General features: G+C 40.1%; 1 protein-coding gene across 1 annotated transcript in view; it reads left to right on the top strand.

The window, feature by feature from the left end:
• Window positions 1-20,471, top strand: part of Pir (pirin) — a 92,204-nt gene that overhangs the window by 67,133 nt on the left and 4,600 nt on the right. The window contains exons 7-8 of the mRNA XM_034485414.2: window positions 4,100-4,144; window positions 12,938-13,020. Of these exons, the coding sequence (XP_034341305.1) occupies window positions 4,100-4,144; window positions 12,938-13,020 (128 nt within the window). The remainder of the gene's footprint in view (window positions 1-4,099; window positions 4,145-12,937; window positions 13,021-20,471) is intronic.

The raw sequence follows: 20,471 nt of genomic DNA, 5'->3' as shown, positions 1-20,471 counted from the left end.
AGCTCACAGCCTCATAGAAATGCTGACCTACAAAGATATTGAGCAAATTAGAAAGGAAAGAGATGTACAGAAAATTGAGCTAAATTTGTTTTTTAAAAATCTCCTAAGTGCTAGGCATTCTGTGTGTGTGTGTGTGTGTGTGTGTGTGTGTGTGTGTGTGTGTAAGGAACATCCTATTTTACAGCAAAAGAATAATGAAGCATGTGAGATAGTGTGTTGGCATTGGGAGAACCTAGGCAAAAATATACAGTAACTCTCTGTAGTATCTTTGAAACTTTTCAAAGTGTCTGAAATTATTTCAAAGCAAACTTTTTTTTAAATTAGTTTGTTTGGAAGAAGTGGGCAGGAGAGGACCAGGCAGTTCTCCCTCCCATCCCAGAAAGCCAGGTGTCAGGTCTAGAGGGAAGGAGTTACCAGAGGAAGTTGAATGTTCCATGCAGGCTCCTGGGATTGGAGCTGCTTTGGAATCAGGTGAACATTGTAAGCCTAAGTCTAGGGATATGTATGCTCTCTTCTTAGCCCCTTTGCCCTCTCTACTAAGCTGACTTCTGTTAGGAATTTGGTGTGTCAGCTGGCCATGTTTTTCTACTTCTTCCTCCACATACATGCATAAGAGTAATTATAAATTGACTGGAATTATGAATTCTTAATAAAGTCAGGAGAAAAATGGTCTGGCTTAAGCCCAGGAATGTAGGCTGAGGAAATCTCTCACTACGGATATTTTTTTAAGAATTAGGAACCTCCCTGGAAATAGAGTGAATGCCACAGAAAATGATTTACATATTTAAAACCCACATTGTATGTTTGTTTTATATTTGGCTAAAGGAGATCTGACTTGTATATGTTGCTGACTTAACTGTCCTCAGGGACTAGAAGAAAAATATGATCTTCATCTCAGCACATTTTATTTGTTATTTCCCAAGGGAAGATCTTCCTAGCTGCAAAGAGACAGTAGGGTGGCCACCATGTTTGTGGGGAAAGGGGGAGGAAATTGTAGGCTATGTGACTTCTGGTGGAATGACAAAAATTTGAGGGTGGCATCAATTTCTAGTGCAAGGCACAAGAGTGAGAGGAGAGTTGAAGGAAAGAAGCTAGAAAGGAAGGAAGGAAGGAAGGAAGGAAGGAAGGAAGGAAGGAAGGAAGGAAGGACCAGAACATTGCACGGGGGATGCCAGGCAGTGGTGGTCCTTCACACCTTTAATCCCAGTACTTGGGATGCAGAAGCAAGAGGATGTCTGCGAGTTTGAGACCAGGTTGGTCTACAAAGGCAGATCCAGGACAGCCAAGGCTACACAGAGAAACCATGTCTTGAAAAATCCAACCAAAACAAAATCACACAGAGAAGAGCCCTTGGCTGATGCAATTAGCAAATTGGCTCCTGCTTTTAGCAAAGGAGTAGTTTGAACCAAATATGTTCCTTCTTAACATATAGTATGCATTCATTTATACTATTTGACATTTATTTTCCTTTTGGCAACTCTAAGAAATAGTGCTCCCTAGAAATGAAACAAAGATTAATAGCATGTGTAGGTAGACGTTTTGTTGCAAAGATGATAAAGAGCCGATTACTCCACCGTTCCTGTTTTGATAGCTCTAATGTTCTGTGCTTTCCACCAGGCAATGTGAATTGTGTTATACGGAGCAAAGACATTCTGTAACCAACTTTAATGAAAAGGAAAACCAAGTACATGCACGTAGAACACTCACTTGGCAGCTCATTGAAGCATACACAATCCTTCAGGGTTTTGCCAAAAAAGGATTTTCAAAGGGAGAAAAAAAAAAAAAACAGATCCAAGGGACCTGTTTGGAGGATGAAGCAGGAAGTGAAGGGATAATTTAAAAGAGCCAACATAAAAGCCTAAGCCCAGAAACTGAGAACGGCGAGGGTTTTGGCATGTCTCTCAAAGGAATTACCTTTCAGCAGCCTTGAAAGTGTGAAGAGAGGACTGAGTACACGAACAAGAACACATTCATGACAGGATGTGCTACTGCTCTGTGTTCTGATATGAACAGATACTTAAAACACAGCATTGAGTTTCTTCTATTTTTGAAGCAAATGCAAAGTAGTACAGAAAAGGCAAGTGTCCCCAAGGTATAAATGCCAAATTGCTCACCACTTATGTCAGGGGGTAGAAATGAGATTTACAGAAAGATTTACAGTTAAGATGGCCCATACTTTGGTGTTCTTAAAATAACGTGCTACTTTTTTTCCCTCAAGATAAACAAGAAATACAAGCCATCTGCACTTAGCAGAAGAAATGTTAACCATTTCCAAGCCAAACCTTTTTTTTTTTTTAAGTTGAGAGGAAAGGGATTTCTTTGTAGAGAAGAATTTTAATCTGGGCTGAGCAGGAATAGAAAGGATGATTATCCATTAGAAAGAAACAAGGATCCTTGCAAAGCCAGGGTGTGCACACAAGAATGGGGCAATATTATTGGCATGCATTTTCAGCATCTACGAAGGACCTTCCGTCTCCCATTGTTTCACTTGAATACCAGTGACTATACCCTCTTGATATTTGTATCTGCGCCCACAATGTGTACCAACGATAAAGGTTCAATAAATGGTGGACCGCTAAATGAGGGAGGGAATGAGGCAGCATTACTCTCAGGTAGCTTAGATTCGCTCTTGTAATATCTCAGGAAAAGCCAGAAGTATGCCAGCACTGGGGAGTCAGAGGCACATAGATCCCTGGGGCTTACTGGCCAGCCACTCAGGTCTTAGCTGTGAGTCCTATGTCTCAGTGAGAGACCCAGTCTCAGCAAGGTGGATGGCTCCTGAGGAACGATACCTGAGGTTGACCACTGGCCTCCACATGTACGTGCACACATGTGCACCTTCACAAGTCATAGTATCCCTTTTTTTTTTTTTTTTGAAAATTTGTGGGGACAATTCCAGAGATCTCACAGGCCATCTAAAACCTGTTAATCACCAAAAGGTTTAGATCCTCCTTTGTAGGGAGCAAGTGAAATCTTGACTGCATGGGTGTTGTTGACATGAGCACGGCCACGTCAAGGACTCCAGTGCCTGTCAGCATGCGAGTAGCAAACCCTTACTTGGCTGAGGCTTGGAGAAATGGCAAAGCTTTCCTCCGGTTCAAGGGCAAATGTTCAGAGTTTGCACAGAAAATATCCAGCATTGCTTCCATCTCCACCTGAGTTGTTTCCAGCCTAGAGATGGCGATTTCTTCCCTACAGAGACTGCTCCTATTGAAATTAGCCAATCTTACCTCCTTGTTCATATATATTTCATTCCCATGATGACCCAGTTAGATCAATCTCCAGAACCCTAAAGGATGTGGCACCCATTATTGATATATGCTCTCTTTTAGAATAGATAGAAAATGGAATGTGTTCACTGGAAACTGGAACTCAATTTAAAAAGAAATAAACAAGCTTCATTGGTATTATTCACAGTTCAGCCTACTTAGAAGTACAGCAAACTGAACATGAACCTAGGCTGCAGTGCTATAGCGTATAACACGGTAACAGAACTGTAAGAAACAATTTGTGGGCTGGAAGGTGTCTCAATGATTCACAGTGCTTATTGCTCTATTGAAGGACTATATAGTTCAGATCCCAGCACTCGGATCACAAATGCCTATAACTCCAGGGACTCTGTTGTCCCCTTCTGGCACCTGGTAAACACACACACACACACACACACACACACACACACACACACACTAAAATAAAATAAATGTGTTAAAGTAACTTTTGTCAAATAGATATATTGCCAAAATAAACTGCATAGTACCTACTTTGGGTGGCCCTTAAATAGCAAGGACTCTAAGTCCTTTAAGTATAGAAATGTTTGTTTGTATATGTATGTGAGAGAGGGAGGAGAAATGTATGCAAGTATATAATAAATATAATAAGTATCTCATAGAATTAAAGTCTTAAAACAGATATCTAAAAGAAAATAAAATATTTCATATGCAACTTTTTCTTTTGTTACTGTTATATGTATTTATATAATACATGTAATAGAAACAAAAATGCATATGTAATATAGATAGATAGATAGATAGATAGATAGATAGATAGATAGATAGATATTGTACACACTAATAATGCAATGTCCCTGCTCCTTTTTCAGGATGGACAAGCTTTATTTATACCATCTCTGGAGATGTATATATTGGTGAGTAAAGGGTATGCCATTTGGGGTTCAATTGCAGTTTAATTCAAGCTACTGAAAGGATAAACTACTGAAACTATTGTATGTAATTGAATACTGTGCCTCCTTTCTTCCCACACCAATCTGGAGCAGGGTGCCTTACAGCTCCCAGAGTTTTCAGTAACAGAGAACAACATGGGCAAAATGGTCCAGGCAAAAGACACAGGAGTGTTAATCTGAGAGGTTAGCAGTTTCCATGCCCTTAAAGAGGTGGGGTTCGTAGGCTCCAGTGAGAGCCACAGTCCGTGTATCCCTTTGGAGATACAAGAAGACAAGTTAGGTATTTCAGGTATTTCACATTTTCTTCATTTATTCTAAAGGTTGGATGCTGCTGTTTGTAGTGAAATGCATATTTGAGAACAAAGCAACTCTCATTTTATACATGAGCAGTGGGATATCTAAAGGAAGATATTAATGCCAAGGTTTCACATCTGTACACCTGAGGCAAGAACCAAGCTATGGTGGTATGAAATGGAGTGGCTGCCATAGGCTTTGTCTTTTGAATTCTTGGTCCCCAGTTGGTGATGCTCTTTTAGGGATGTTTGGGAGGTGTGACCTTATGAGGAAGTGTGTCATTAGAAGTAGGCTTTGAGAGGCTAAAGACTCTCACCATCATTGGTACTTGCTTCCTGCTTGCTGTTCAGGAGGTAAGTTCTCATCATCCAGCTCCAACCACATTGCTATGTCTGCTGCCCTAGTTCCCAACTATGACAGAATCTTATCCCCAAGGGACCATCAGCCAAGTAAACCATTGCTTTTATAAGTTGCCTTTGTGATTTTTTTTAAATCACAGCAGTAGAAAAGTAACTACTATCCATGTGTTTCTCAATTTCAGTCTCTGTGTCCTGCCTACACTACACTGAGTTACAATGTAGTATTTAAACCAGCTTGTGTTTTCAAGCCTACCCAGCCTGATAGCAGGAGACCAAGCCCACATGATACGAAACAAGCATGCAGAGCAGGTTGCCTCTGCTTATGTCCATCCAAACCATCCCTATTTTCCTGGAGACAGGAAAAAGCTCTTCATATGGATGACAGCAAATGGATGGGCTACAGCATATCCCAAGCCCCTCATGATCTTGCTTCTTCAGTACCTGCTGACCAACCTCCAACTGTCAGTGTCTATGCCACTTTTTCTGAAACTTGGAAAGATTGCTCTGGCTCAGTCAGGAAGCACAGAAGCATGGAAGCATCAACATTGTGAAAGTTAGCTGTCTCCTTGAGTAGGTAATGTTAGAACCCACTCCTGAATTTTCCACTATGGTTATTCTCAAGCTTTTAACTGTGAGACTGATGATCAGGTGCCTGTCCTTCCTTGCTGTGATGGCTTGAGTGAGAATGGCCCTCATAGGCTCCTATGTTTGAATCCTTGGTTCCCAGTTGGTGGAACAGTTTAGGAAAGATTAGGGGTCCTGGCCTTGTAGGAGGTGTGTCATTAGAGGTGAGCTTTGAAATTTTTAAAGATCCATGCCATCCCAATGTACCCTCTCTGCCTTCTGTTTGTGGATCATGATGTGAGCCCCTCAGCTGTTCTTATCATCATGCCTTTGTTCTACCATCATGGATTCTAACCCCCTGAAATCATAAGCCAAATCAAACACTTTCTTTCATAAGTTGCTTTGGTCATGATGTTTTGTCATAGCAATAGAAAGCTAATGACAACACTTCCTTTCCCTGAATAACTCTGCTCATTTCTGGACTGCAGTTCACTGGCATTATCTCCTGAATCAACTCCTTATACCACAATATTCATTTGAGTTGTGCTTCAGGAAGAAGCTAGAGGCTTCCCTGTCCTCATCTCAATCCACAGTGATGAGTAACATACATGTAGGTGTGGCGTCCCGAGATGTAGCCCCAAATTCCCCATTTCTGAGACCCTCTGGAACTGAATGTTTTCTACCACACTCTCGTGGGGGATGCCAGCAGAAAACGTCCTCCTTGGAAAATACATTCTCAACTTGCAGGGAGCATCCTCATTGCAAAATATATTCTCAATTTGCAGAAAGATGGCCTGCTAATGACATCTGTACAGGGTATGATGCTGCATCCCAAGTGATTTATTTAAACCATTCTTTATATTCTCAAAAAAAAAAGGTGTTCAATCACTTGAGTCTTCTGGAAATAACAGTAATTTGAATTTATTCATAATGTGGTATGATTGGGCTTCATTCCTCTTTCACTGAATAGCAGTTTAATTACAATCCCCAAACAAAATTCACATATTTTATCATTCAAGAGAGTGAAGATTCAAATTAAAAACTTTCTTCTAGCAGTATTACAGTAAGCACCTGTGTGTGCACAGTGAAATGTATTAACTGTCTGAGAAGAATGAGGCATCATTTATTTTTTGATAGTCTGATAATCATATAGTACTTTATAAAAATAGAAAAAAAAATGGATGTGTCATCCTTGACTTATGATTTTAAGTTAAAAAATAATCTGTAGCGATGGAACATAATAAAGAAAGAGCATGAAGTTTAAGGTGCTAAAGATTCCAGAAATGTTTATGTAGAATAATAAAAAGCAGGGGTTGGAGGGGGAAACCAAACTTTATGGAAAGTGCCAGGGAGCCAATATTTTTGTCTCTGAGACTACTATGCCTTGCTCAGGTAGCACAAAAACAGCCACGGACAATACATAGACAAATGGAATACGTGTTGTAATCCAAGTTTTTGTCGAACTTCATGTATTTTCCATGTACTCGGAACTACTATTTTTAATTCTTTACAATTTTTACGTGAAGACCTTTCTTTGCTTCTTGACACTGCAAAAGCTCACAAATGATTTTGTCCTAGATGACATTAAAAAAGAGAGGATAAAGAATATAAAGCTTGGTAAGTAATCTGCAAAGCCTCTTTATCCAGTAATTATGGTAGCCTCATTTCCAGACAGTCCTTTACCCCTAGACAGCAATAAAATGTTCAGAAATTCTAGGCTAAGGGGCACCTGCATGCCCACTTGTTTTCCTTGACATAAGGTGGAATTGTCCTGAGTCATTTCTTCTCACTGGCTTATTCCCCCACTCCCATGACCATGGGCCACATGTACAAAACATCTGGCAGAAAATGGAATTGTGGTCTCTAGCCTCTGAGTGAATTTGTATGTGTCCAAAATAAACTGGACCATGGACATAATCCAGCTCCACAAACTGGTCTCTTAGGACTCTGCTTCAACCAATCAGCTACAGACCAAATGACTTCATTTGTATCTGATCTCCTTGCTTTGCTCCTATCCACCCCTTCATGAGGTGAGAATGCCAATGAGAAAAACAAAATGACAAAACAGCACATCACCAGAGGTAAAAAAAAAAAAAATGACCAAACAGAAATCACTGTTTGTAGTGAGAACCCAGAAAATGATTCCCAACTTTAGTACCTCAATTTTATCTTGCTTATAAACACCAAATGGCACCACTCCACCTCAGATGGCAGGAGCTGATCAGTAAGTCATTCTCTTTTACAGTGTCAAGTACCCATTGTTCAGTTAATGAAATGTCAACATATGTAGGAAGTATCTTGGGCTAGAACAAATAGGCCATGATTTGGATGGCAAAAGTAATATTAGAAGACTGCATACAGTAAAAATTTAAGAGTGCTATTAATTGGGGGAAAATGGGAGGGGAAGGGAAGAGAAAGGTTGAAGTAGTGAGGTATGAGGGAAAAATATTCAGTTATATACTTGCTTGAAATGGCCTTATGGAACCCAGTACAGTAAGATCTTTAAAAATGTGTGTGTTGGGTTATGTGTGTGGTGTGGTACATGGGATTCTCACTGATCCCAGATTTCTCAGTTTTAGCTATGCTGGCTAGTCAGTGAGCTCCCAAGATTCTTAGCCTCTGGCTTCCTCTTCTTCGTCAGCATCCTCAGTGACAAGTGATGTGGAGGAGGCAGGGCATCCCAGGGTGTAGACCAAGAATTTCCATTTCAAATCCTCAGAACACACGTAAAAAACAACGTGGTTGTTCGTGCCTGTGTCCCCAGTGTTATGGGGAAGGAACAGGAAGGACCACTGTGGCTTGTTGGCCTAACTCCAGAGTCATGAGAGAGCCTGTCTCAAGAGAATAATGTAGTGCATAGTAGATGATATGTAAATTAGTAGAAGATATGTAAATTAGTAGAAAAAGAGGAAAATGTGATACTTCTGCAAATAAGTCAAATGCGTTGTAAAAGTAAGTTGCTGGAGAAAACAAGTAACAGATAATTGAGGGATTAGGGAAAGTGTAATAATCTAGAAGGATTTAGGTGATGCCTAAAATGGGTATACATTAAAAAGAGGACAAAAGGCAGAAGAGACGGGTCCATAGGCAAAGTGTTTACAGTCCATGCATGATGATCAGAGTTCAGATCCCTAACATCTATTTAAAAGAAGCTGAGTGTGGTGGTAACAGGCATCCGTAAAATTAGTTCTATGTTGGGAAGACAGGAGCATCTCTGGGGCTTGTTAGCCAACCAGTCTAAGCAATCCTTGAGTTCCAGGTTCAGTGAGAGACCCTAACTCAAAAAAAAAAAAAAAATCATGGAGCAAATGAGGAAGATACCCAATGTCAGCATCTAGCCAGGTTTACTACTCACATGCATGTGTACACAAATGCATGTACACAAAGAAATACATGTAAATAAATTGAAGGACAATGCTTCAATCTAGCTACCAAGCACCTCAACTGTATTTATCGAAATTTGTAAGTCACAAGACATTTATACTTTAAAATAAGGTTCTTGGGGAAGTTTGATAGCAGTCTCTGTTGTAGTAGAGCTTCTGCTATACATGTAAGTTTAATGATGTTAAAATGTGTGATAGACATTACCAGAATGTGTGGAACAGAGTGAGAGGCTAGTCCTTAGAAAGCGAAGAAAATGAAACGTGGATGCTCACACACACTGGAACTGGACCCCGACCTTAAAAAATAAAACATATTTTAAAAAGTATTTTGCCCTTTTATGATTGTTAAGGCAAAAAAAAAAAAGTAGTAACATTTTTGGTTGAATGTTCCTTAACTACATTATTAGATTTAACATTCTTGGCGAAGACTGCCTATGGAAAGTATTTTATTATCTGATTTGTCTCGTTTTATAATTACAAGTAGTCAGAAACAATAGGATATATTTCAGGGGGACTTATTTTAGGCTCAGGAGATAACCAGATGAGTGAACTACCATAGAAATGATCTGGAAAGGAAGATGCCATCAGTCTGTTCTCTGTGGCACTATTTTGAAGACTTGCCTAGGAAGCTAGAAACTCGAGGTAGATGGAAAATCATCCACCCAGCAGCTTGGCTCTGGTGTCAATGAGGAAAGTGTTTCTTGGAGCAGAACATTTCAAATGGCTCCTTCTACATCTCACAGTAATTTCACTTATACATCAGTAGGGAGGAGTATGCATACCCAGCATCAAGTCTACTTCTAAATTAGGATTTCCTCGCAGGCTAATCAGCATTGCTATCAAGCACACTATCCTGATATGGGGTGCTTGTGGAGAACTACCAACTCAGCAGGATTTTTGAGTGCTGTCTCTTGTCAGCTGACTCTATTAAAAAAACAGTATCAGGAAACAATACTACATGACCAATCCAGAGTCCAGGAGCGGGCCACGTGGGTGCTGGCTGTTGTATATGAATTAGTTGAAGAGAGAAATATGGTTCATTTTCTGCAGAGGATGCCAGTAAAACACACCTAATAAAATGCCTTTCCCTGTCACAGTTTAAAATATTATCCAACTCTAAATGATATTCCTCTTGGACTCCCAGACTTTTCTTGCCAAACCCCTGTGTAAGTGGGAAGTCAATGGAGTTCTGCTATTCACCCATGACATTCGCTGACATATGCCTTTGATGAATGGATGTTATGCTGGGGTTGGCTCTTGCTAATTTGCAGGGGTGATTACATCTGAGCTCATGTTGATTCCGTGGAATTGGCAAAGGTGGAAGTATTTTCACCAGGGAAGTTATTATACACCAACATCAAGATTATATTCCAGTCACCATTGACCTCCAAAGTCAGGGAATAAACACATTTTTTTTCTGCCATGGACTTTTTTTTTTACATGTACAAAGTTCCTCTCAGACAATGTTTTTAAATTCAGTGACATCATTAAAGTGTTAAAGAACCAGTTTATGCTACAATTACATGTATGCTTCTCTACTGGCATCTGAAATGACATGATTTAGTAGCAGGTCAGCTCTTAGTTGTATGTGACAACTAACATAAGCTCTATTCTGAGATATGCACTGTACTGTAATGTGGTATAAAAATATCTGTGACTTCTCTTGGAGACAGAGCTATCAGCAAAGCAAAGAATTCTGTGATTTGTTGGCTACAGTTGTGACTGAAGAAAAGCTCCATGACAGCTAAGTGACGGAGAAAGTGCATGTGTGATCTGTCTCCCACCCAAGGCCACACTTAGTCTCAGTTCTAGTTGCAGACTTCTATGGAACACTTTACTCCAGGATAAGAACTCTTGTTCTGTCTGAATCCTGTTTCAGGCTTATCAGCAACAGTGTAAGCCATATGTCCTCTATGGAATATATCTCCTATCTCCAAAATATAGGCTGAAAGGTTATATTTCTCTAGAAAACATGGCTCTTAGAATGTTGACTAATTTCCCCCAAATTTACAAATTGTGATTCTGTTTCTATAACAATTTATCGAGCTATTGTTTCATTTAATAACTTCTTTAATAATTTTTAAGTTTTAGCTTGAGCTCCCCCACTCTGTATTTGAGGTGTGCAGATGTAATACATGCACCCATGCATGTATATGGAGGCCAGAAGAGGATCTGCCCTGTCACTTTCTACCTGATTCCCTTGAGACTGGGTCATTTAGAGACCCGGTCATTTACTGAAATTGGAGCTAAGATGGTGGCCAACAAACCCCAGTGATCCTCCTGTCTGCTCCCCAAAGTACTAAGGTTACAACCATACACAGCTACACCTGCTATTTATGAGAATGATAGGGATTTGAACTCAAAGTCTTCATGCTTGTACAGGAAGTGCTCTTATGCACTGAGCCGTCTGAGCCCTCTCCCTAACTCCTTGAATGCTGGATCTTGGATCGTCTCTCTGTTATCTGTTCACATATCTGTTTGGTTTTTATACCCAGCTGGAAGACATAGCCTTACATATGTGATATTTGCTGCAGCTTTCTGTGGCTATTCTAGAACCTTGGACCTCTCCATTGTCCAGCTCCCTCTTGTCGAACTACTTCTGCTCTCCTTGGGACACCACATGCTTGTGCTAAGGCCTAGACTTAGATTCTTTCTCCTCTCCCTCCCGCCCCCTTCCCACTCTTCCAACCTCTTTCTCTTTTCATTCCTATCCACACTGTAATCCACGTTTACTTTAGTCCATTACAGAGAACCCCCAACAGGTTTGCCTACGTTTAGGCCCGCCCTCCATCTCCTTTTATGCTCTGCTTCTAAAATTATTTTTTCAAGACATAGCTCTGATCATTTCTCTCCTCTATCTCTCTATCTCTCTGACTCTCTTTGTGAGTATGTGTGTGTGAGTGTGTGTGTGAATGAGTATGTGCGTATGTGTCTGTGTGAGTGTGTGAGTGTGTGAGTGTGTGTGTGTGTGTCACTCACTTGTATGGATAATTTTAAAAGATTTCCTTGTTACAGTTTCATCCTTTCCAGTAGAATGTTAAGGTCCTGATAGAAGGTTCACAGGTTCCTTAGAAATTCTCAACCACTCCCTTCGACTGACTCTGTTTTCTTGTCCACAATACCGTCTTCCAAGTGCTGTTTCTTGAAGGTCTGCCTTACCTTGCCCAGCTCTGTTAAAGTCTTACTTCCTCCAGAACAAATGCCTGAGGCGCTCCAACCTGAAAGAGCCCCCCCCCCCCCCCCCCCCGCCAAATTCCTGTTCTCAATGAGTTTTTTGTTACCTTTAAGTGTTAGCTAGCTTTATTTTATCTGTAAGCCCTAGAAGGAAGGGAATGTTATCTACCCTAAAGATACACACCCCCCTGAGTGCTTAGAAGGCACCCACCTTGTAGAGCAGACCTTATTCAGTATTCTATAAGCTGCTATCCAACTCATCTAGTTTTCAGTTGAATTCTTCTCTGATGATTGCATGTGCTTTTATTTGGTTGGTCCCAAGAACATTTTGAATTATTTACATGCAAGGAATGTGATTTGCACGTCTTTGCATTTTTTTCTCTAGTACTTGAAAGTTGGAGATACACCATAAATTCTTGTTGAAATGAGTTATCGATAGCATTTGATCATTTTCTAACTCTGTTTGCTCCTTATGAGGTTTGTATTCTACACAAGAGAACATTCCTATGAACTTGCAATTTCAAGGGCCTTTAAAAGCCAGTCACTGCTGGGCAGTGGTGGCGCACGCCTTTAATCCCAGCACTTGGGAGGCAGAGGCAAGCAGATTTCTGAATTCGAGGCCAGCCTGGTTTACAGAGTGAGTTCCAGGACAGCCAGGGCTACAGAGAAACCGTGTCTCCAAAAACCAACCCCCCCCCCCAAAAAAAAGAGCCAGTCACATAGTCACGGCACTAAGAATATAGATGGAAAAGTGTTGCGGGATTTGCTTCCCGCTCTTTTCTGAACTTCTGCACTGAAAACCAGTCCATTTTAGCCTTTAACAATAGTAAATGTAAATGACCCTCAGATTCAAGGGACTTTCCTAAGCCTGCTATTTCTGAAATTAAAATGAGCATTATGGTGCAAGTAGTGGACCAAAAGCGTTGGCGATTGGATCAATATACCACAACTTACTGAAGTTACTGGGTCATCTTTTGTTGTAGGGCCTGATGATGCTCAACAAAGGATAGAGCCACATCACACAGCAGTGCTTGGAGAAGGTGACACTGTCCAATTGGAAAATAAGGTATTTTAAATTTAAGTTTCTTTCTTCATGATGTGTGTGTGTGTGTGTGTGTGTGTGTGTGACATGTGTAGGTGTTGGTGCTTATGCCCCCCCACACACACATGCAGATGCCAAGGGAGGATATTGAGGAGCCTGTTTTATCATTTCCCACCTTACTCCTTTGAGACTGTTGAGACAGGTTCTCTCTCTGAACCTGAAACTCACGATTACATCTAGGCTACCTGGCCAGGGAGCTCTCAGAATCTACCTGTTTCTGAACATTTAAACACCCCATCCCAGCGGAAACCTGGGGGTTTATAGGTATGAGTGATCACACACATATTTTGTATATGGGTTACTGGGATTCAAATTCAGGTTCTCGTGGTTTAACAGCAAGGGTTCTTACCAACCAAGCCATTTCGACAGCCCCAAACATTCAATTATCTCTTTTAAAAATGTTTGAGAGTTTTAGAAACTCATATAATGTGCTTTGATCAAATCCATTCCCTTTCTTTCCTTTCTAATCTCCCCACCCCTCATTATTCCTTCCCAGTATTCCTTCATGTACTGTTTCTGTTTTTAACCCCACCAAGTCCACCTAGTATGCTGGCTGTATGTACAAGAGTGTACTACTGTCATCTGGAGCATGGGTATCCTCTCATTCATTTCTTGCCTTTAGCAATCATGTAAAAGTCTATATTTGTGGATCTAGAGGCAATGCATCTTCATTTTTTAAATATTACCATATAAATTATTTATTTATTTATTTATTTATTTAAGCATAAGTAAAAATAAGCTAGCCATCCAGGAGTATGAATGCAGATCTGCATGCTCACAGAGAGTCCTTTCAGAATCATCCCCATTTGGAGCTAAGAAGACTGTGTGATGTTTTTCATAGTTTCTTTAAATGAATCTTTGCTTTTTATGTTTTAGGGCTCTTGGGAGCTATTTTTCTAGGTTTCTCAGTTCTTCTTCTTCTTCTTCTTCTTCTTCTTCTTCTTCTTCTTCTTCTTCTTCTTCTTCTTCTTCTTCTTCTTCTTCTTCTTCTTCCTCTTCTTCTTCTTCTTCTTCTTCTTCTTCTTCTTCTTCTTCTTCTTCTTCTTCTTCTTCTTCTTCTTCCTCTTCTTCTTCTTCTTCTTCTTTTGTCTGTTTCAATTCATTGAGCAATCGGCTCATCATTCTGTGAGCCCATTAAGCCCATTAAGGCATTCTCATTGCTTTGTGTCACTCCCCAGTAAGGAAGATTAAGGAGACAGTTGTGCACAATCACCTGGATAGTTCCATCTTGAAAAGCAGAAATAGGAACTATTTCAGTGGCAGCTGAATGGAGAAGTGATCTCTCTCACTTCTAGCTCTCCGAACCTAGTATCATATAATGCAGTGGACTGGGAGAGATTTTATATCTCTATTCAACTTACTAGTAATTCACCTTCTCCTGTCTTGATGACCAGCAGCACCTCTAGGAACTATAAACAGAATAAAACAAAATGTCAAGGACACCAGAAAAATGCATAATCTGGGGGTCTATGCCCTCTGTTTTGTCAAACCATACAAAACTGCCATGTTTGACCTACCCAAAAAAAATTGACATACCTCGACCCAATTTCAATAAATAATTGAAAATTATCTACAGGCCAGAAGTTCCTGATACATTTAGTTTCCAGTAGGGTCTGGTTACATTTGACAACCTCAGTTTTCCCTATTACTTCACAAAGAATACCCTGCTGGGAAGGATGGAGAAGCCAAAATGGAAAAAAGTGATGGGGGAAGCTGCAGGTCAGAACATAGCTGGAATAGACAAAAATAAGTGTTAGTTCATTGGCATCTGTGACACAGGGGCATTCTGTTACTGTTTTATGCATTCCATCATTGTTTTTATGGCAACCATGCATCATGACAATTTCAGAATGAAAAAATGTATTTAAAATAATTTCCATTTAAAGAGGTTGTGTCTGTAGTAAAGTAGGAAGTTCCCTTTATATTATAAGATACAGGCTATGAAGGTTTGGGTCTTGGCTTTGCCACTTGTTGGCTGTGTGACTGTTTCTAAATTTCTCTGTGCTTCATTTTTGTTCATTTTTAACATTTTATTACTTATCTGTGTGTATATGTATGTGGGTGAGTGTGGAATCCAGAGCATAACTTTCAGGAATGGTTTCTTTTCTTTCATCATGTAGTTCCCAGGCATCAAATCCCTGGGTCATCCAGCTTGGCACCAAATCCCTTTACTCAATGATCTCTTTCACTAACCTAGGCTTCATTGCATTGTAAGATCGAAAGCATTGAGGCCAACTATGTAGGGTTGTCAAAACCAATCTGGATTACCTATGCCAGGGTCTGTTCCAGATATAACACAGAGGTCAGTAAATGATGTCAAAAAGGCCGGATCCAAATATATTTCTTTGTGGTTTACTGGTTCACTGTCACACCCGTTTATTTCTGTATCAAGCATGGATTGTTATAGTGTGTAGGTAGAAGTTGCTTATGACAGACATTGCATGACCTGCAAAGCCTAAAAACTCTCTGGCTCTTTACAGAGAAGTTTGTCTGTCCTTGGTGCGGTACATTGTAGGTACGCAATAATGGTAAGTGGATTAAAACTGCTGACAACACCTAATTTAACTGATTAGCACATGTGCATTGTCTAATGAGGATTCACATCACAGGCTCAATGACACATAACAATTTTTACATCTAACAACGGCCCTGAGGGACACTGACCAATAAGTTTGAAAGCAAAGCTATTTATCTCTGTGTGGAACTCATGTTAGCCTGAAGATTCTGACCAGAAGAAAGATGAGATGAATTGTGGTCAAGAATGAGAAACTGATTTAGCTCCTACTTCCTTCTAGCTCTGTTCTGCTTGCAGTTTCAGTACATCTCACCTGCATGTCCTCCACCATCATGCCGTGCTCCTTAGGTGACCAGTAGTATGGGCCATTCCTCTAGAGTGGCCACTCTATAGGGCAGGAGAAGCAAAAAGAGGATGGTGTACAAAGCCACACCTCCATTTTCGTTGTGCCATCTCACCATTTATTTGATTTATTTCAGGTTAACATGAGGTAGCCCATGAGAACCCAGACTTTCTTCCTCAGTGGGTAGATTGCCTTACCCCATTATTTCTTTTTATGTGATGATGCAAACTCTAGTCTTCATGCTTGTGTGGCAAGTTCTCTAACCACTGAGCAATCTCCCCTATCCATACCATTATTCTTAAGTCCACTGTAACACCTAACAATTGTAGTGGCTTTGGTTTATAGCAGGTTTGAAGTCTTTGGGCCAGACCCTCTGACTTCATGAACCAAGTCCAAAGTATGGGTACTTTATAATGAAGCCAAATATTTCAAAGTTCTTAGAGATCGGAAACACAACATTAAGCTATTCTGGACACATGATCCTGAATCGGTAAGAGTCACCTTGAAGTGCATGTTTCAAAAGCTTCCCATGTCGGTTTGGCCTACAACTGGTGTGCTGGACTTTTCTCCTGAGTGATGGTTAGAAGTCCATGAGTATTACAAAGATTCCATCTAAACTTTAGATGCATGTTGTACCAGAGTCTTAGAGGAGTCACAAGCTCATTTGTAGTAAGCGTACTGAAGTAGATAAACACTGGCTGTCATGAAAACAATGGTTGAAGACACCTATGCTCTTAAACTGTCACAGTCCATGGATGTCCCCCTCAAATGATTTGATTAAAATAACTAGTAAAACACAGAAATGAAACAAACCACCTAATGAGAGCTAAAGGTAGTGATTTGCTTTATTCTGTGTAAAAGTTCATGATAAAAAGAACCACTAGGAAAAAAAATGAACTACTATGTTTTTTTTTTTTCAAAACTGATCATAGTTCACTGCTTGATCTTTCCACTGATGCCCAAAGTATAAATAGTGAAGTCTAGAAAAAACAACTGCATGCAATTAAATCATGCTGAACTTCAATTTCTTTTGGGTCATTTTTCCAGGTAATTCATCACAGTAATAAATGCTGCTGCAGGTAGAAAATGTGCCTTAGCTTCACTCTCACGAGTCTGCTCTTATTTAGAAGTTAGAAACTCATAGTTTGGACATTATCACACATTAAATGACCTCTGGACCTTCCCTCTGGGCTTTGATCATGCATTGTTGGTCCCAATGAAACTCATATTTCCTGGCGCTAACTTATGGGGTATCAAAAGCAATTTACCTATTTTTGTTTTCTTTATTAAGCTAAAGTGCCATGATGCACTTGAGGAGGTCAAAGGACACATCTTAGGAGTTCTTTCTGTCCTTCCACCCATGTGGGTGTCAGGAATAGAAGTTGGGTGATCAGGCTTCATGGTCAGTATTTTTTCCTGCTGACAATCTTGCTGGCCCTGAGGGCAAGCTTTGAAAGTTAGTATTTAATTCAGATAAAAAAGACTTAGCTAGGAACCAAGAAGACACACAAAAGCAAACGGCATGAGCTGCAATTTTAAAGGTCCTGCTTCTGAGTTGGAGTTGTTCTACATGAAATAGTCATCTGAGCTTCTAGGACCATGTACGAGGATGCTGAAAATCAGTGTCCATAAGGCACTGGCATAGAGGCACCTAAGGGCTGCCTGTCTTAGGCTCATCTTTCAACCTCTTTGCTTTTGCATGGCTTTTATCACTTAAAACTATCAATGAACATTTTCTACTTGGACATTGAACCACATTAACACTCTAGTAAATAGATGTAATGGTCATTAGATTTTTTACTAATGCCTTGTTAAGAAAAGAGAGACAAGGGATAGGGAGAGGGGTCAGTGGGTAATGGCACTTGCCTCCAAGCCTGGCAACCTGAGTTCAAACCCTCCCAGGTGGAAGAAGAGAGCCAATGATCAGAAGTTATGCTTTGACCTTCATATGCTTGCCATGATATGCATGCACTGCCACCCCATGCGCACAGTACATAATGTAAAAAACATTTTCAAGCAAGGGATAGAAAATAGATATGGCTTAGATTAAAGAAGTGGCTGCCTAGACGGTGAATCCGTAGCAAAGTCGCTGAAAGAAGTTTGGAACAGAAACCTTCAGGTTTTACAGGGATGGAAAACTTCTTTTCGACTCCTAAAGGGTTCATAATTTCTCATTTCAGACAAAATGCACGTGTCCCTTTCTCCTGCTGTCCAAATAATTACTGGAAATTCATTATTTTATTTGAGTAATATAAAAGAGTCAAGATTTTGGTTTTAGCACATTCTCATTCCACAGCATGGAAACAGGGCATGTTTATCACTCCCCAAAGACCTCTCTTCTGATTAGGAAACTTTCATTCTGAACAGTCAGCATGTACGTGACACACAGGCCAGCCTTTCTTCTCTGCTCCGTTAACTCTTTCCCCTCCACTTCCTGACCCTCTAACTCAATTTTGTCTCCTTGGCTATAGCAAAAATAAACACAACAGAACACTGTTGTATGATCCTCTTTTCCTTGTCTCCTTTGGCACACTAAAACCTTTCAAAACATGTCTCTTAGAGGCCTTTTCAAACATCTGAAAGAATAAATTCTTTGTGATAACTGACTTGTTAAAATTGCTGTTGAGGTCTTAGTCATTAAACATCAAACTGAAAAAAAAGAAAAGAAAAAGAAGAAATCATGCCTCAGCTTTGCCCACTGGTAGCTCACTGCAAACACCATAAACATCTCTAAAGCCTCGTGGAATTTTGGTACAAGCTATGGCAAAAAACAAAACAAAACAAAACAAAACAAAAAAAACCAAAAAAACCCCCTCCTTTTCTTGGTTCTCTGACTTGTTTTACAGACTAGACAACAATTGTATGGGCTAATCTTAGTTGTCAACTTGGCACACCTGAGACCAGGGAACCTCCGCCGAGGAATCACCTTCATTGCGTTGGCCAAGGGCATGTCTGTGGGTTATTTTCTGGATGGCTGATTGATGTCGGAGGCATGTGGGCCATAGTGGTGGATAGTAGCATCTCTAGGCAAGTGGGCCTCAGCTGATGAGAAAGATAACAGAGGGGCTGGAGAAAGGCTCAGTCTCTAAGAGCACTGGCTACTCTTGCAGAGGACCTGTGGTTGAGGCTCCTAGCAACCATATGGAAGCTCAGAACCATCTGTAGTTCAGAGTTCCAGTGGATCTCCTTGTCTCCCTCTGACTTCTGTGGGTACCAGGCATGCATGTGCACAGTCAGGTATGCAGACAAAACATTCATACATATAAAATAAATAAATCTAAAATGAGGGAAGAAGGAAGAGAGGTAGCAGAACATGAGCCTGGAAGTGAGTTAGTAAGCAGTGTTCCTCCATGGTCTCTGTTTTAGTTCCGGCCTCCAGGTTCCTGCCTTGGCTTCTGTCTATGAGAGACTGTAACCCAAATAAACCCTTTCCTCCCAGCATTGGCTGTGGTCAAGGTTTTATCAGAGAAAATGTGAAACAAACTATAACAAGCACAATGCCTAGCTGTCAGAACTTTGTAGAAGCAAGAGTCAGTAGGGGGTGGATGGAGATCTGTGCTTACAGCAAAGAAATAATTTAACTACGGTGAGCAGGTGAGCCTATATTTGAGCTTGGTGGCATCTGGTTTCAAAGGACTGATTTGCAGCCAGCTTTTTATTTGTATGCATTTGGGGAGTGAGCTGGGTAATGAGTCAGTAAGGCAATGGTGATTAGAACGTGGCAGAGCTGAGGATGCTGAGACTACTGTGAAGAAGTAATTGAAGTATCAGCCAAGTGCAGGTGTGAAAAGCCACCAGCCCTGAGATGCAAGAGAAGCAGATGAAAACTTTTGAAGAAACCATTCTACCATGCCTTCTTACTCACTTTTTAATTGAAGCCCAAAAGAAAATCACATTGCAGTTAACTTGCAGCTTTTATTAAATGGACAAAAAAAAGAGGTTAACTATTAATTTTGTTAAATAATGCCTTCTGAGATTAGGCATTGGAATGACTTCAAATTAAAGAGATTTGTATTAGTAGAAGTACATAACTATTTGATATAATTATGATAATAGAGCTTTGTATTAGTAGAAGTGTATATTTTGTATAATTTAGGATAGTGTTGAATATTTAGAAAATGCTTATAACTAGGATATGAGTGAAATTTTAAAACTTACAGTTTAAAAATATATAGTAATTTGGTTTATTATTATTATCTGATTGAAAATTAGATAGGCCTGAGAGAAAACTGGAAAAAATGCACAATAAAATATAAAAATAATATAGAATGCTCAATTACCTATTTGTAATTAACCATTAGTAGTTAATGGCTTAAAATAACAACAGTTCTAGACAAATCTCAACCTGGGAAAGGGGGGTCGTAGTCACAGAGTCTCACCACTAACCAAGAACCTATTTACAATTGATAGCTACTGGAAGAAGGAAAATCAGTTTTCTTCCATGGAGTGACACTGGGTATATCAACTACACTCCAGGTTCAGGATTAGTTGGCCAACATAAAATGGACTCCGTACATTTGTGTGTTGGGGGGGGGGTTGATTTGAGTTTTTTTAAAG

The sequence above is a fragment of the Arvicanthis niloticus genome, chromosome X (genome assembly GCF_011762505.2).
Source record: "Arvicanthis niloticus isolate mArvNil1 chromosome X, mArvNil1.pat.X, whole genome shotgun sequence".
NCBI classification, from domain to species: Eukaryota; Metazoa; Chordata; class Mammalia; order Rodentia; family Muridae; genus Arvicanthis; species Arvicanthis niloticus.
This window is presented reverse-complemented; position numbering and strand designations above follow the sequence as displayed.